Source organism: Eretmochelys imbricata, chromosome 24 (genome assembly GCF_965152235.1).
Source record: "Eretmochelys imbricata isolate rEreImb1 chromosome 24, rEreImb1.hap1, whole genome shotgun sequence".
In the NCBI taxonomy this organism is placed as follows: Eukaryota; Metazoa; Chordata; order Testudines; family Cheloniidae; genus Eretmochelys; species Eretmochelys imbricata.
In genome coordinates, this window is record NC_135595.1 from 10,074,696 (window position 1) to 10,092,166 (window position 17,471).

Below are 17,471 nucleotides of genomic sequence, written 5' to 3' on the forward strand. Positions count from 1 at the left end.
CCCTGCGGGGCTGGGGGGCTGGTAGGGCCGAGCGCTCACCCAGCCCAGGTCACTCACTTTACACCCCCGGTAACGGTGCCGAGGGGTGGGTCTAAACTGGGATTTTCTAAAGTCTAATTGTTCAGCATTCATTAATATTACTCCAGCAGAGCCTAGGGGAGATCCGACCCCAACCAAGAACCGGGCCCCCTTAGTGCCAGACGCCACGCAGACCCCAACCGAGAACCGGGCCCCCTTAGTGCCGGACGCCACGCAGACCCCAACCGAGAACCGGGCCCCCGCTGTGCCGGTCGCCACGCAGACCCCAACTGAGAACCGGGCCCCCGTAGTGCCAGGCGCCACGCAGACCCCGACTGAGAACCAGCCCCCGCTGTGCCGGTCACCACACAGACCCCGATCGAGATCCGGGCCCCCATAGTACCGCACACCACGCAGACCCCGACTGAGAACCGGGCCCCGTAGTGCCGGGCACCACGCAGACCCCGACTGAGAACCAGCCCCCGTTGTGCCGGTCACCACACAGACCCCGATCGAGATCCGGGCCCCCATAGTACCGCACACCACGCAGACCCCGACTGAGAACAGGGCCCCCGTAGTGCTGGTCGCCACGCAGACCCCAACCGAGATCCGGGCCTCCATAGTGCCAATCACCATCTTACCAGAGGGCAGCAGACAATCCCTGCACCAAAAAATTTACAATCTAAATAACAAATCATCCCCTGGGCAGTAAACAGCCCCGATTCAAAGGGGCTTAAGTGCCTAACTCCCTTTGGTTCAGCTGAAAATCCCAATCAGGATGTCCACCTTGACTCAGGGCCAGAGTCCCCATTCCCTGGCTCAGCACATTGGAAGCAGGACTGCAGCAGGTTACACTGGGTTTATGCTTGTGTAAATGATGGTGCCCATCATTCCGCCTTGCACGGCTGGGGGAGAACCCGGGGGGGGGGGGCAGCGTGTGTGTGTGTGGCGGGGAGGGGATCAGTCCCTGTTTTCTCATTATTAGGCTCTGCCCCAGGGCGCTCTGGTCTCTTCCTGGCCCACAGCACACGAGAGCCTCCCAGAGGGGCCCAGCCCGGCTGCCAGCCAAACCAACAGGAAAATGACCACGGTCTCCCGTCCCGTAGGGGGAGCAGGATCGGGTCCCCTCTGGGGGGTGGTTTGTCCCTGGCGGGGCACCGAACCTGGCCAGCCACCAACGCTGCCGGGGTGGCAGAGGAGTTTGTGGACGGTGCCTGCCGCCCCGCCCCGCCCGGTGAATGGAGCAATGCCGCTGAGCCGGTCCGTGTGTCGGCTGCAGACGCTCCTAGGACGGGCGGGCAGGTCCCTGCGGCTGGCACGAGTCAGCAGCACCCCGGCGCCGGGCGGCATGGACAGAGGTAACGGAGCCCCCCCATTGGCCGCCAGAGGGGGCCTCCCGGAGCTGGGCCTGGAGGGGGGCAGAGCCCTGGAGGCAGCTGCCCCATAGCAGCGTGGGCAGGGAATCGCGTGTGCACGATCCTGGCTGGGTGGGGGGCTGGGTGGGGGGCTGGGACCCCCCCCTTGGTTCACCCCTCCACCCCCCGGATGGGCTGGGCTGGACAGGACCGTCTGTAACGACCTTGCAGACTCCTGCTCAGCCGCTCACCCGGGGTCGGTTGTGTTATTTGCAGGGGGCCAGCACGAGGCTTTGTGGGTGAGGAGAATCTGTAAATTTCCATCCGTTGCATCCCCCTGAGCTCAGGGCCTTTTTCATTCCCTACGGCTGTGGGGCTAGATTCACCGACGTACTTAGGCACCAAACTGCCATTTCAGGAGCCTAAATCTCAGTCAGGCCAGGCTGGGTCACAAAGCCCCCACTCAGAGGTCTCTGCCTAGACTTCCTTAGCACAGAAATTTGTGCAGTAAATGTTCCCTAGGTGCCTAAATTTCTGCCTTTAGGCACGTGCGCTGCAGCCCCACGCTAGGTGTCCGGACGCCTCCGCCCCCCAGTGATGCACAAGGGGGTTCTTCCACCTAACTCACCTGCAGGGCCCAATCCCATAAGTGTGCTGAGATCATGTGTGCCGGATCGGGCCCCTCTAGGTGAGCTCCTGGAGAAGGAGGAGAATGACCTCCCTCATGACTTTTGACCTGGCAGTTAGAGTACCCACCTGGGATGTGGGAGACCCGCGGTTCAAGTCCCCCCTCCACCTGAGGGGGAGAAGGGATTTAAACTTCTCAGGTGGGTGTCTGAACCCTGGGGCTCTCTGATGTGGGGCTCTCTCAGAAACTAGCCCTTTGTTCGTATTCTCTGCTCTCCCCAAACACACTCTTTCCTCCCCACTTTCATAGACAAACTTTTTAAACTCTTCTGTAAAAATGAAGCTTTGTACACCATTTAATTACATTTTGAGTGTAAATTTCCTGCTCTTTTTTTAATGCAACACTGGTGTTGTCTAGACTAGAGTCGACAGACATGGCATTCACTAACACATTTAAAATGTCTTTTCTAGACAGAGCAGTGTGTGTGTGAAACTAGCCAAGTTAGGCCTTGTCTTTGCTAGGAAAGAAAGTGTTAGTTAGGATATATTGGCCAGCTAACGCATGTTAGTGTAGACAATGCAAGCTGTAGTTTCAACACGTGTTAGCTGGTTGAGGTTAACCCTAGCCTCCCTCCTAAACTTTAATGCAATCAGCCTAACACATGTTAAAGTCAGCACACTGCCTTCCAGACTTCTAGAACTTGATAGTTAATGTGCTAACATCACCCCTTCAGATCCTAGCCCCGGTAAGGGCATAGCTTCAAAGCTCAGCTGACCTGAACCTATCCTGAGTCATTTTCAGACTCCACCTAACCTGAACCTGATGCTTCTCCCCAAACCTCTGCCAGCACCATGACCACCTCGTCCTTGCAGGTTGGTCTGGTGCGGACTTCCTGCTTCCCATGCCTGTGATCTGTCTCCGGTCTCCTGCCTGTGGCTTTAGCACAGATGTGGCTGTGTCCCCTGCTGCCGCCGGCCACCAGGGCCTTGCTGCGCTGTGGGTGTGGCGGAGTGAGACGCTGTGACTTGTCGGCACACACGCAGCACAGCCAAGTGGCAGAGGCTGGCAGGAGTGGGGCTGGCAGGCACCACCGTGCCCACCCCACAGGTGGGAGGAGATGATCAGAGACTGCCTGACCTGAGCCCCAGGGGGTCAGATTGTTTTCAGACCCAACCCTGACGCTGGTAGTCAGGTTCCATCAGGTTTGGGTCCAGTTGCAAGGCTCTGCTGGTGAGTGCACTCATGGCAGGCACATGGCTGGAGCGGGCTCGTTAACTTGGGACCCAAACACACACACACACACGTGTGCTGTATGTTCCAGCTGGGAGATCCCGCCAGTAAGTAATGACCGTGGAGAATCAGAGGCACTGAGCAGTCGCCTGTATCACCCATGGCTAGGAATTGCTGTTTTCTGCTGTAACTAGTAATTAGCTCTGAGTTATTTGGCTTTTTAAATGAAACAATAACATTCCTTGGGTGCTTTCCAGGGATAAGGAGAAGTGCGTTGCCATGGCCATTGGGGGGTGGGAGGGGTGGCACGAGTGTAGACGGTCACCTCATCTAATCCTGTGCAAAGCCAGGCTTCATAACCCAGTTGTAAAATACCTGTGAGGGTACACCTGTCCAGACAAGGGGAAAAGGCACTTTTATAAATGGGGCTGGCTGCCTTGGGTAACAAGCTCAATTTGAAACACCGTCTAACACCAGTGTAGATGCAGTTTTGCCCCTAATGTCCCTATGATCCCAGGATGCAATCCAGCCCAGCCAGGGGTTGTGTCACCCACCTACTGTGCAACCTGGGGTTGCCTCACAATGCTTTGCTGTTGTAGCTCCCAGCCTGGGCTGCTCCCAACCAGCCTACAAGTCACACCTTGAGTGTGTTTATAGTTGCAGCCCTGATCCAACAGCCTGCCAGCAATGCACCCGTCACACTCTGGCTTCCATCAGCCTTGGTTTAGTACGTCAGCAGACTCCTAGTCCTGAATTTTCCCCAAAAGCCTGTCTTCAGCACTGCAAAGACCTCTCCTGGACAGCTCAGATATTAATGCTGCGTTGTTCCTGTACAGTCAATATTCAACAGTTTGCTACTTTCACTGGACTTGTCGAACAGTTCAGTTTAAACTAAACCAACTGGGTTGGTTGAAATTAAAAAATAAAACCAGTTTGGTCACAAAAGAAGATGGGATTTTAAGTGAATTCAAGGACAAGCGATAAAGCTGGAGGTGGCTACAAGCAAATAAAAGTGAAAACTTCATCTTCCATTGGTGTATGCAGCGGTGTTGGACCTGGGTCGGTCCCTGGATAGTAGAAAGACAAGGTGCGGGAGGTAACAGCTTTCATTGGACCAACTTCTGTTGGTGAGAGAGACAAGCTTCCAAGCTTACGCAGGGCTCTTCTTCAGGTCTTGCTGGTCCAATACCACACCCACCTTGTCCCTCTAAAGCTTACTAGATTAAGTTTTGGTTCAAAGCTTTGTTAAGATGGTCTTTCTCACCCCCAGTCTTCCAGCCAGATGGTGACCGATCCTTTCCTTGGTCAGGATCTCTCCACTAAGACAAAGGCACCAGCACCTTCTGGCCTGGGGGAAAGAGAGAGAGAGAACTCGGGGTTCTCTGTCCCTTTCTTTTATAGTCCCATCAATCTTCTGATGATTACTCCTCCAAGCAAAGTTTATTCAAACAGTAAAGGTGGCGATCGACCGGGAGTTTGGGGGCGAAGGAGACTCTGTGCCCTTTCTACTCGTTTGCTGAGGTTTAAATTTGCTTTGTCTCCTGCCTGTTCCCCCATGGCTGTCTCAAGGACCCTGTTTATTACTTCTGTGTAAACACTCATTCCTCTGAGGACAGATCTGTTCAGCAACTGTTGCCTAGGCAGGGCTGGATAGTTTTGAAGGTGTGCTAATAATCTCCTTGCAGGGATTTGATGACAGTGTTGCCACACACATTTCACCATGTCATTAACCAGCAAGTTATCAGTTTTCAAATGAGACCTTGCACGGCATTTTGTACAAAGCTTATCACAACTGTGCGTAGGGTGTGACTGCAGGGCTGCTTTCGGTGGCATATCCTCCTATGGCCGTGTCCAGATCAGGATTTAAAGGTGGGATGTTGGATCGAGTTACCTGGCTGAGTCGAACTAACTCGTCTAACAGTCTAATCAGGCCAAAGCAATTGACCTGTAGCACATGCTGAACTGGTTGGGTTAAAGCTGAGTGTGACGATCCCCTCTGGTGTTATCTGGATTGGTGATCTGCTAGGTCACTCCAATCCTTGACTCTGGGAGCCAGCCTTACCCTGCTCTGCTGTGAGAACCCCTACTCCTGGGCTGTTCACGCACAGCCTCTGGCATGCAAGCTGCTCCTTGGATTGTGCAGCTGAATGACAATAGTCAATATCTGTGGTCCCAGACACAACCCCAGAAACCTCCGTTTTGCAGAGTCCAGTTATGCCTACTGATGCTGCAAGCTTATATGAGTTTGTCAATTTAATAAAGAAATTGATATGTACTAGGCTTGTTATCCCAAGGGGAGTCTCTGACATGCTGTAAACCAAATGCACTGCTTCAGATAAAATAAACAAACAGATTTATTAACTACAAAGATAAATTTTAAGTGATTATAAATCAAAGAATAACAACTCAGATTTGGTCAGATTAAATAAAAGCAAAACGCATTCTAAGATGATCTTAACACTTTCAGGGCCCTTACAAACTTAGATGTTTCTCACCATAGGCTGGCTGGTTGCTCTTCAGCCAGGCTCTCCCCTTTGATCAGTGCTTCAGTTGCTTGGTGTGATGTCTGTAGGTGGAAGAGAGAGAGCATGGCAAATGTGTGTCCCTTTTATCACGTTCTTTCTTCCCTCTTGGCTTTGCTTCCCCCAGCGCCAGAGTCAGGTGAGCATTACCTCATTGCAGTCCCAAACTGACCAAAGGAAGGAGGGGTGACTCACTGGAGAGTCTAATAGATCCTTTTGTTGTTGCTTAGGCCAACATCCTTTGTTCCTGTGAGGCTGGGCTGGGTTTGTCCCATACATGCCCTGATGAGGTGTGAACTGCCTTTCTGTTCTTGGAGACTTTTTGCCTGGGCTTGCTTTAAGCCATGAGGATAAATTTTCAGCCTCATAACTATATACATGAAATTATAACCTCACTATAACATTACTGTAACAATGACTATAACATCACTGTAACAACCATGCTCAGTGCATCATAAGCCTTCCGCAAACAAACTTTGCATTGGATACCACACAATCATTTTATAAAGATGAACATGGGGGTATAGGGCGTCCCCTGAGATACAGAGCGTTACGCTGAGGCTGTAACTTGACCTATTCAAACTGAGCTGAAGGCTTTAGACTGTGTCTACGTTGGTGCTAAATGGGGTTTTCTGTTGAGCTAAACTCAGTAGGGAAAACAGTGTGTTTTTCCTATCTGTGCAGTGTACGTCCTGGTATAACTGCTGTGAGGTGGTGCGAGAGTGGGGGTGTGATTTTATTTTTACATAAAGTCATATTGGCACAATCCCAGTTGCGGGTGCAGTTATACTGGTGTGAGGGTGCCTCATACTGGGGTGACTTATTCCCTTGCCTGGACTGACATCGTTAAACTGGGACAACTCGTGTGTGTAGACAGAGCCCCTTGGCTAGATAAGGTCTACACTACAGCACGACCTGCTGATGTGACTGTGGAGGTGGTAAGCTGCATCCACACTGGGTGGGGTTTCAAATGGGCTGAGCTGCCACCTTGCTTTTTTTAAACCTTTCCCCCTTGTTGAGACAAAGCTGCAGGTGCTGGAGCAATGCTGGGAGATCCCCCCGTAATAACCCTCAGTGCTGGACGAGGCCGCGTCTACAGGCCCAGGGTCAGCTGTGGGGAAAATTCACCTCCATGCTCTGTATCCAGGCCCATCTCTAGCACCTCTCTCTCTCTGCCCTTGGACATAGCCCGCAGCAGTCAGAGGGGTTGCACCCAGCTTTACAGTGTGTGAACAAGAGCAGAATTTGGCACGTCCCCCCTCATCCCCCCGGTGTCTTGCACAGCCTGAACCCTGCTCCATCATGTCAGGAGCAAATGAATCCTGTGTCTCGAAAATCAATGGTTAAAGGAACAAACCGACTCTGCCATTGCCTTGCAGAGGCCAGACTTTGCCCACGAGTGACTCCTACTAAAGACAAGGGGCCTGAATCTTGTCACGGTTCAGGGCACCTGCACCTCACTGGCTCAGCAAGGGCACCTGATCTGACTTCCAGCTCCCCCGGTTGTTATCTTGTTATCTCTCTTCGGTGGAGACACAGGTCTCCCTCCTTGCTGGCTGGGGTCTCTCCAGGCTGCTGTAGCTCCCTGCCTTCCCTGTGTTGTGTTAGTCTGTCCAAGCAGGCCTGCTGGCTTTTCCCTCAGAGACTAATAACAATGTATTTGCTTCAAGTGTAAGTTACCGCCTGGTTCTTTAGTGCTTAATTTGTAATGAAAGAGATGCCGGGGCTGAAGCAATTAGATGCTGGAGCTCGAGCAATTTTTTTTTACTTTAGTAACTAATGCAGCAAGCCCGGAGGTGCCGGGGCCCTGAACTGCCAAGCCCGGAGGTGCCAGGGCCCTGAACTGCCATGAATTAGGCACTACAGTTCTTCCTACACGAGCCTATTAATTAAGGTAAAAGCATTGCAGAGAAAACATATGAAAAAACAACTAAAAAAACCTACAGACCTGCTAATAAACTTATCAGAGATTACCCCCTCCAACGTAGGCTCTGATAGGAGCAGCCCTTCCTAGCCCCACCCAGGGGTTTCTCTACTGTGTCAAGCTCATCACGCTCTTTGTTCAGAAGAGAACACTGAGAGTCACTCCTTTATCCAGCTGAGTTATTTGAAATGACCTGGAAGAGGTAATGCACCAGACAACAGATCTCTGCTCAAAGTCCAGCTTCTAAAGGACAGATGGAGGTGGGTCATTTACATTTCCCTAAGCCTCCAAGTATTTCCTGCGAAATCCACTTCCCATGTATTGTCCCAAAAGGTCCCCTAAGTTTCTAATATCTTCCAGAAATTGCATTAGTCAAGGCTATCCTCCCAGAGAAGTGCCGTACAATCCCACAATAGTACACAAACAATGGCATTGTCAATACCCTGGACTCCCCAAATACTTAAGCTTAAATCAGTCGGGTTTAACGTAATTCCAGCTTTGCCGAAGAGATTGTCATATCTGTCACAATTCTGATTTACACAAAGGCCCTTTTATACAGCAGTGGCCCTGGTGGTGTAAAGGAGTATAAAGGGCAGTTTCTCACAGAGAGCATTGTACAGGGCCTTGGTGTAGCTAGGAATCATCTCACACGGGGAGAAGACTAGATCATGTGAGGGGCTGGTCTGCTGCAGCCTGTGGATGACCCGCTGACTCTTCTTCCCTGTGATGGGGGGAGCAGAGGGGTTTGCCCTGGTTGCTGGGGGAGGAGCCTTGCGAGGGAGCAGAGGAAGTGACTGCTGGTTTCTGCTTTCCACAAAGGAAACGTCATTTCCCACAAGGACATGAAAGCACTGGTCACCGGCGGGAAGGCTCGGATTATCGACGTGCGGTTGCCGGGGGAGGTGGCGAACGGCCATATCGCCAACTCAGTCAATATTCCAGGTGAGGGGTTGCTGTGGGTGCCAGCAGCCAGGGCTTCCATTGCATGTAGAGGGACTGCCCCCCACTGCAGAGGGCAAAACGTAGTTTCACAGACCGGAGCGTGAGCGGTCAGGCCTAGCGGTCAGAGCCAGAGTCAGGAACCAGCAGTCAGAGCCCAGGGTCAAAGCTGGAGTCAGGAACCGAGCAGGACTGGAAACAAGGTGGGCACAGAAGTGATCGCAGCTGTGGGCAGAAGCATGGAGGAGTCAGTGACCTGCCGCTGAGTTTAAATGCAGATGATTTAACTGGGAATTGGTCCTGCTTCGAGCAGGGGGTTGGACTAGATGACCTTCAGGGGTCCCTTCCAACCCTGATATTCTATGATTCTATGATTCTATGATCCGTAGTCTCCTTGCAGCCAATGGAAGAGCCAGCCAATCAGGTGATTCTGCCACAGCTCAGCTGGGCTCCTTAGCCTGCCTGAGGGCTGAGCCAGCCAGCCCCAGGTCAGCTGCAAGGACTCAAGCCCATTGTTCCTGATCCGTAGCACTAGAGCGCTGGAGAAAGTGGAATTAGTAACTCAGCAGGGGGCGCTCTTTCCTCCCTGCTCTCCAGCGTGCTGGGGTGCTGTGCTGGGGAAGTGACATGAGGCCAAAGCTGGATTATTAAAGTTCCTATGTGTGCACAAAGAGATGGGTGTGTTAGAGGGTTTTCCCTTCACCCCTTCCCCGGGTTCTTGTCACGCAGACAGAAAGCAGCAGACCAGAAGTGCAGGCAATGCAATGTTTATTGGGGTTAGTTTTAAGGCAGCATGTCAATAACTTTGACACTACAGAGCCTTGTTTCCCAGTGTCCCGTTCTCTCTCCACTTTAGCAGACAGAATTATACCTGAACTGCACGCTTTGGGTCCCATCCCTTACAGTTTGTGGTCATGTTCTGTTCTGGGGGCCATGAGTCTGGGGTTTTTGTCCCACCTCTTTTGTATTCAGTGGGAGGGATAAGGAGTGAGGTTGTGCTACGGTCAGGGACAGGCATTTTATTTTTTTGGTCTTTTAGTGTTTTATACCTTTTTCACCCAATTCCCTCTTGCCCCTCCCGACTGGTTGTTTGACCTTGGCTTAAGATAGAAGTTGAGACAGTCTTATGTGTGTGGTCCTATATTATACTTTCATTATACCCAGTAACACTTTAACTGTTCTTATCTGTTCCCATTATACTAACAAACCTAACTAGCTAGGCAGAAGCAACATGCATAGTGTCTTTGTCCTTTGTTTACACGTATTAATAAGAATATAAACGTATCAAAAATTAAGTGGGCAAACGACCTAAAATTCTATCTCAGGTAGAAATACAGGCCTGAATTCTACATTATTACTAGCACTCCTAACAGGATGTAACCTGTGCCAAATTCCACATCGGGGAGTTCTCGCCTTCCTTAAACTACCTTGATGGTTTTAAACGGATGCAGGCTTCTACTTCACTTCCTGTCCTAAATGGACGTGCAGTGTTTCCATGTCTTGGTCAGTTGCTGTGTTCCACCACAGAGGGTGCTGCATTTCAGAAGTGCGAAAAGTGATAGCTTGTATCCCTTTGTAAAGCATGTGGGACTTGCATAAGAGCATCATCGCCTGTATTTATGGAGCAGTGTAGCAATCATCCACAATCATCATCAGCAGGGGTTAACTCCGCAACTTCAGCATCAAGATACAGACCTCTACCACTTGAGCTAAAGGAGTAACTCCATCAGCTAGTAGCAGCAGTAAGCTTTTATCCTCTAGCGGACTAGCTAGTGTCACATCCCCATCTAGTGGGGATGTGACACACCCTTTCCCAGGGTGATACACCAGCACTGGTGATCGCAATCATCTCTCTCTCTTTTCCCCACCCAGTGGCAGAAGTCGAGGAAGCCCTGAAGATGGACCCTGAGACGTTTAAGATGAAGTATGGTGTGGACAAGCCACGGATGGATGACGAGAACTTGATCTTCCACTGCCAGATGGGCAGGAGAGGGGCTCAGGCCACAGAGATTGCCATGACCCTCGGCTACGCCAAGTGAGCCTGCCCCTCCCCCCGGGCTCTTCTATCATGGGTCACCAGACCCTCCGGGACATTGTGAGCGTACCACGGACTCTGTGGGTTTGGAGGCAAGGGCTGTAGGGTGCTTAAAATGCCCTGGGTCCTATCGACTCCAGCCCTTCTGAGTGACCCCCTAAACTCTCACGTATAGCATTATTAATGGAGAAATCGTTGGGTCTGGTGGAGAAGGAGAAGGTTCAGATATCCCTCGGCACCGATCTTGCTTATACGGGTGTATTCCAGAGTAAACCCCCTGGAGGGGATGGTGATACTCCAGATTCTCACCGGGGCCAGAGAGACAAAGTTTTGGTTAGCTACCGAGAGAGAGGACAGAATAATTCCTAGCTAACCCCATAGGGGATGTTCCCACAGCTACCTTGGTTCCTCAGGGACCCTTCAAATTCATCCATATGACCCTGTGCTGGGGGCAGGTTATTTCTCAAAGTTCTGGGCACAGCTCCCACTCTGATGTTCTGGTCCCACTTGGGTTTCTGGCCCCTGGGCAGTCACAGCTGGGCTGGGTCTGACTCTTCCACTCCAGAGGCAGTGGGTCCGTCTAGCTGTGGATAGTCCCTCCCATCTCCTATTCTGAAGCCACATGTCACCTCCTGTCTCTGCAGGGCCCGTAACTATGCAGGTGGCTACAAGGAATGGTCTGAGAAGGAAGGGAAGTGAAGTGGGAACGACTCCCCGAGGGCTGGTGTCTGTCCCTCCACGCCTAGCAGCTGCTTTGCCCTGAGGACTCTTCCTTCACTTCCTTGCTGCAACGTCGTCCCATTGCTGCTGACACCTGATGGTGGGATGGGAACACTCTGGGTCCTGGTGGGCTCTTGGCTAAGGCACCTGTCTGAGAAGCTGCCACTCTGCTTTCTCTCTCACTTTCCAGACCACTTGTTATGTTGGAGCATATTAAAGTTCTATATTAAAATCACAAATGAGTTTGATTCCCCATAGTTTAAATTCCAGGGTATTACTAATTAAGAGGTCTCTTGGGTTTTGGTCTTTTATTTTTACTGTTTCTCTCCCTCTCTGTGTGAAACTTGCAAGCTGCTAATTGTGTTAGTACATCCTAAGACAGAGTCTGTTCTCAAAGCAATACTTTGTAACAACAACTACTCACACAGAGAGACTCAAAGCGATAATTTGTAACAACTAACAACAGAAACAGCACACAGAGACTCCCCGCCCTTTTGTTGTTTTCATTTCGCTTTTTTAACAATTGTGATTAAAATAGAGATAGAGGATGTATGTGGATGGATGCTTGGTGTGGATAATAAATGAATGATCAGGGAGGTGTCAGCCTAAGAATCCAGTTTCGATGGGCCGAAGAAGGTGTCAAGTGGAAATAACCAGAGGACCCCCGGAGGGCAGACTGGAATCCACCCAACAGCCTCAAGGATGGGAGAACTCAAGAACAAGATAACATCTGGCAGCACGGAGCTGTCAGGAATGTGCCATCTGCTGATTGACAAAGGCTTGACAAAGCCCTGGCTGGGATGATTTAATTGGGGATCGGTCCTGCTTTGAGCAGGGAGTTGGACTAGATGACCTCCTGAGGTCCCTTCCAACCCTGATATTCTATGATTCTATGATGAAGCAATTCCCATAGGAATGAATAGGAATAAATAAATTCCTATAAAAATGGACTCTAGAAACTGAGAATTTTGGGATCTGATTCTGCAAACCAACTTCCAGGAGCATCAGATGAGCATCTGACAAAGCCCTGCTCTCCCCTTGTGTCCAGACCACCTGGCCAGTGGCTTGGCATGAGCAACTCTAAGGCTGGTAACTATGATAAGAACCTTGCAGAACCTCTGTCTGTGTGTGTGTGTGTGAATGAATGTGTGAATAAACACGAAATTGAATGGAATGTTATAGCTATAACTAACTGCTTACTGTGATTCTTTCTGTATTCACAATAAATGTGGCATTTTGCCTTATTCCCTTTAATAAGATCCTGCTTGTTTTTATTTTATTGGTATAACAGTGTCTCACCTGCTCCAAACGTAGTCACTCCCCTGCCCTTGATAGCAGCTGGGGGGTTCAGGCACTTTATTGGGGGTGGGGAGATATCTGAACCCCCTTATTCACTCCATCTTCCCCACCTCTCCTGGGAATCTGGGACCCCATCAATATGCTTCCTATGGGGTAAGTCCTCAGCTCTCAAGGATGTGATGGTCATTTTGCTACCCCACTTCATTCTCCACCTGCATCTGCCGCTTCCATCTGTAGCCTGCTATTTCTATAGCATGCTGGGTGCCCCTCAGCCACCTCTGCACGGGGGATTTTCTCTGCAGCCACACCTGGAAAAGAGAGCTCCCTGGCTTTTCCTCCGCTGTAGTACCTGGCTCTGATAAGGGGTTGGGACATATGTGATGGCAGCAAGACAACAAAGGAAATTGTTCAGGGTTAGCCAGGTCTGACATTATATTAAACATATTTAAAGTCTTTGTACAGAGCTGTGTTTCTCAGCCTCTTCACATTAAAAAAATCGCACAACCTCCCAATAACAATAAAAAATGTCTCATTTCTGACCATGCTTAGGGCTGGCCTGCATGCAGAACATGCATTGGCAAAACTAGGTTTCTTTGGCAGGGTGGGAGGGTTTCTCTCCACACTAGAGATAATCCATACCCCTGAGAGATGTAGCTATGCCAGCCTAACCCCCAGTGCAGACAGAGCTAGATGGATGGAAGAATTCTTCTGTTGACCAAGCTACCACCTCTCGGGGAGGTGGATTATCCAGCGTGGAGAGAACCCCTTCCAGTGCTGTCGTGAGTATTTACACTGAAGTGATACTGCTGTAGGGTTTTAAGCATAGACCTACCCTTAGCATATAGAACTGATGTGTGGGAGGGTGGAGAATACTTGATCTTGAAGGGCCAGGATGTGTGAGGATCAGGGGAGCAAGACTTTTCTTTGGTTTAGACTGTAGTAACATTTTCAATGCCTCATGACCCCACTGCTGGCCTTTCCTGACCTCCCAGGACAGTCGTGACCCATCCATTGAAAAACCCTCGTCTAGAGCATGACAAGCATCCCCTGGAGTTGTTCTGAATAATCCACGTGTGTTGTCACATCCTGGCAATCATGGGAAGTGGAATGCAACCAACGTGTGGCACCTGGCAGCTGATCACAGCAACTCGGAGGCTCTGCTCCAGAGGGCCGTGGGGAACAGTCAACTCCAGAGCACAGAGAAGTTGGTTCTTTTTAAGCTACAGTTTAAGGTCTTGTCTACACAAGAAAACTGCAGTGGTTTAACTAAAGGCTTTGTCTGAAACTGATTGAGTTAAATCGCTGCAGACCTCTCTGTGGATGCTTTTATTTCAGTTTAAGAGCAACTTATTTTGATTTAGCTTAAGTCAGGTTTAAGTTAAGTGCAAAAAGGCACAGTCCTCCAGCAGCTGTCTCACAATGTCCAACAGTGGCTGCTCTGGTCACAGTTGTGAATTCCATGGCCCAGCCCACAGAAACTGGAAGCAACTCCCCCTGTGCCCCATCCCTTTAAAACACCCCACATATTTTTGAAATGCCTTTTCCTGATTGCCCAGCTGGGCGAGCATATCTAGCAGCTCACCCTTGTTGTGTGCAATTGCCCATCTGAGCATGCTGGCTACGTTCTCCAAACACACTCTGGTCTAGAGCAGACTGGAGCTATTGGATCTCCTGGGCCTGTGGGGTGCAAGCAGAGCTATGGAACTGTAGATATCTATGAGCAGATTGCATGGGGGATGCAGACGGAGTACAACAGGGACCTGTAGCAGTGCTGGATGAAAGCGAAGGAACTGCAGAGGGCAGACCCCGTGGCCAGGGAGGCCAACAATCGACCTGGTGGTGAGCCGCAGACCTGCAGCTTTTACAATGAGCTGCGTGCTCTATTTGCAACCCGCAGGCCACATAAATACCTTGGAGGAGCCTGAGACAGAGACACCTGCTGTGGGAGGAAGAGGGGGAGACCCAGTGGGAAGGCAGCTTTGCTGTGAGCCAGCACCACTGTGAGACGCTGCCACAGTCTAGCGCAGGGGTTCTCAAACTGGGGGTCGGGACCCCTCAGGGGGTCACGAGGTTATTACATGGGGGGTCGTTAGCTGTCAGCCTCCAGACCAGATCCTGGTTTGCTTCCAGCATTTATAACGGTGTTAAATATATTTAAAAGTGTTTTTAATTTATAAGGTGGGAGGGTCACGCTCAGAGGCTTGCTATGTGAAAGGAGTCACCAGTACAAAAGTTTGAGAACCACTGGTCTAGTCAGTCCCATCAGGCAAGCATGAATGAGCTTGCTGAAGGGGAAGAAACCTTGTGTAAGTGTGTGCATGCATTTTCCCTAGCAATGTTTCAATGTAAAGATGGTGCCCAGCCCAGCTCCAAGTCACCAAGATACAGGTATCAACTTTTCATCATTTTACTTGTATGAGAAGAGGAAGAGGTACAACAAAAGAGAGTTGGCATCAGCTTTTCCTTCTGCTGGGTTAGGAGAGGCAGGGGAGGGGTTGTTTATGTACACAGGGATGTCCCATGCAGCCTCCTGACAGATCTTGATGAAACTTTCACTGAAGTAATCTGTGATCCTCTCCCACAGGTTTCTAGGGTAGCGGCCTTATTTCTTCCTCTGCAGTAGGACACTTTCCCATGCCACTTGGCCATGAATTCAGCTGGCACCATTGCAGTGAACAGGTTAGTGACACACAAACCCAGGCAGTTTGGGGACACCAGCAGCAGCTGTGTGCTGCGCCTTTGTTACCTCAGGAGCGAGCTATCAGCTGAAATCACCACTGCCTGTGGAAAACCATGCCAAGTTTCAGTGCAGAAATAGGGACCAAAATGTTATTGTTTCATACAACCAAAAATCATACTGCCCTCTTCCTTTTCCCTGCAGCCTGGCCCCTGGAAGGCTGTACTCGCCATGGCAGGGACTGGAGAGAGGCGCTCCAAAGCTGATCATCACAATCAGCATCTTGTCTGAGTACAACATTTTATGGGAATAAGGGAGGGGAGTTTTGAAACTTGCACTTTCTGCTGTGATTGTAACTTAACGTAGTAGAAAGAGAGCCTGAAGCATGGGCCTGGTACAAGACCTGAGGCCTGAACCAAAATCAGCAAAAATCAGGCCCTGACAAAAGCAGGCGCTTGCCTGCAAATCAGTGTCCAGTTCATGAAGTCGGCACTGGTATTTCTAGCATTGCCAAACCACACCGAGTAGGTAACCAGCTTCCAGCAGGCCAGCACGAGAACACCCCCGCCTGGCACATGATAAGCTGGTTTAACAGAAGGGATGAAGAGGGATATTTTGTCTGAAACCTCAGGAGTAAAGTACAAAGACAGGGGGTGAGTAGGGACGTTTTGTCTGAAACCGGAGAAAGGTAAAAAGGGAGGTTACAAATGCGTCATGAAACACGTAAGGTGGTATGTAAATTGTTTATCCCAGATTGCTGGTCTCAGTCTATAAATGTTGAGATGCCTCGCCTTAACCGTTTATCTGGACTAGGGGGCAGTGGAAAGTCCTGCCACTGACTAATCCGGTCCTTTGTCATGGGCATACGTGTATTAGTGTCCCTGTAGAAGCTCGCCGAGTGCCTTCGCTACTAAACTGAATCTTTGGTCTTTCTGGGCAGTTCGACTGAGTTCGACTAGGTCAGCTACCTGGCCAGAGCCGCGACAGCACAGAGAGGACACACGTGTAGCCAACAGCCGACAATAACTACAACGGTACCTGGGTCTGTTTTATCTGTAGCTGCTGCTGTTGCAGCCTTGAGGGGTGTCACCTCCACACCTGCAGCATGCCGGAGCCTGATGCGGAGGAGAAAAAAAGAGGACTAGGGAGAACATGCTGAGCGGGATCCCACCAGCTCGTGCTGCATCCGACCATGAACAAAGGGCCTGGTGGGAGCAGGATAGAAAGGACAGGAGAAAATGGAGAAAGAGGCATGAATCCCAGCAGGAGAGGCAGATGCCTTGATTTAATCCTAAATGGAGCACAGGATCTGGTCCAAGAGGTGAATATAGCTGGATCGCTTGGTAATAGTGACCATAATATAATTAAATTTAATATCCCTGTGGCAAGGAAAAACACCCTAGCAGCCCAACACCGTAGCATTTAATTTCAGAAAGGGGAACTACACAAAAATGAGGAGATTAGTTAAACAGAAATTAAAGGTACAGTGCCAAAAGTGAAATCCCTGCAAGCTGCATGGAAACTTTTTAAAGTCACCATAATAGAGGCTCAACTTAAATGTATACCCCAAATTAAAAAACATAGTAAGAGAACCAAAAAAGATCAACCGTGGCTAAACAACAAAGTAAAAGAAGCAGTGAGAGGCAAAAAGGCATCCTTTAAAAAGTAGAAATTAAATCCTAGTGAGGAAAATAGAAAGGAGCATAAACACTGGCAAATGAAGTGTAAAAATACAATTAGGAAGGCCAAAAAAAAATTTGTAGAACAGTTAGCCAAAGACTGAAAAAGTAATAGCAAAAAATTTTTTAAGTACATCAGAAGCAGGAAGCCTGCTAAACAACCAGTGGTGCCACTGGACGATCGAGGTGCTAAAGGAGTACTCGAGGACAATAAGGCCATTGCGGAGAAACTGAATGAATTCTTTGCATCAGTTTTCACAGCTGAGGATGTGAGGGAGATTCCCAAACCTGAGCCATTCTTTTTAGGTGACAGATCTGAGGAATTGTCCCAGATTAAGGTATCATTAGAGGAGGTTTAGGAACAAACTGATAAATTAAACAGCAATAAGTCACCAGGACTGGATGGTATTCACCCAAGAGTTCTGAAGGAACTCAAACATGAAAT

General features: G+C 49.9%; 1 protein-coding gene across 2 annotated transcripts; it reads left to right on the forward strand.

Annotated features, from left to right (window-relative positions):
• The first annotated feature begins 1,263 nt into the window (after positions 1-1,263).
• On the forward strand, positions 1,264-12,628 carry TSTD1 (thiosulfate sulfurtransferase like domain containing 1). Of its 2 annotated transcripts, none has more exons than XM_077841034.1 (4): positions 1,264-1,376; positions 8,497-8,619; positions 10,489-10,651; positions 11,296-12,628. In XM_077841034.1, exons 1-4 carry the CDS (start codon positions 1,265-1,267, stop codon positions 11,348-11,350), a joined length of 453 nt encoding a protein of 150 aa, XP_077697160.1. In that variant the 5' UTR covers position 1,264; the 3' UTR covers positions 11,351-12,628. The 2 variants fall into 2 exon arrangements, with proteins under 2 accessions (XP_077697160.1, XP_077697161.1); XM_077841035.1 differs by lacking the exon at positions 1,264-1,376 and adding an exon at positions 7,921-7,937.
• The last annotated feature ends 4,843 nt before the right edge of the window (positions 12,629-17,471 follow it).

What these genes read in the sequence shown, in the direction of transcription:
- TSTD1 (XM_077841034.1), top strand. Translation starts at nt 1,265, where the DNA reads ATGCCGCTGAGCCGGTCCGTGTGTCGGCTGCAGACGCTCCTAGGACGG. An exon ending in GCCGGGCGGCATGGACAGAG is followed by an intron (nt 1,377 to 8,496) that starts GTAACGGAGCCC and finishes CTTTCCACAAAG; the next exon opens with GAAACGTCATTTCCCACAAG. An exon ending in CAACTCAGTCAATATTCCAG is followed by an intron (nt 8,620 to 10,488) that starts GTGAGGGGTTGC and finishes TTCCCCACCCAG; the next exon opens with TGGCAGAAGTCGAGGAAGCC.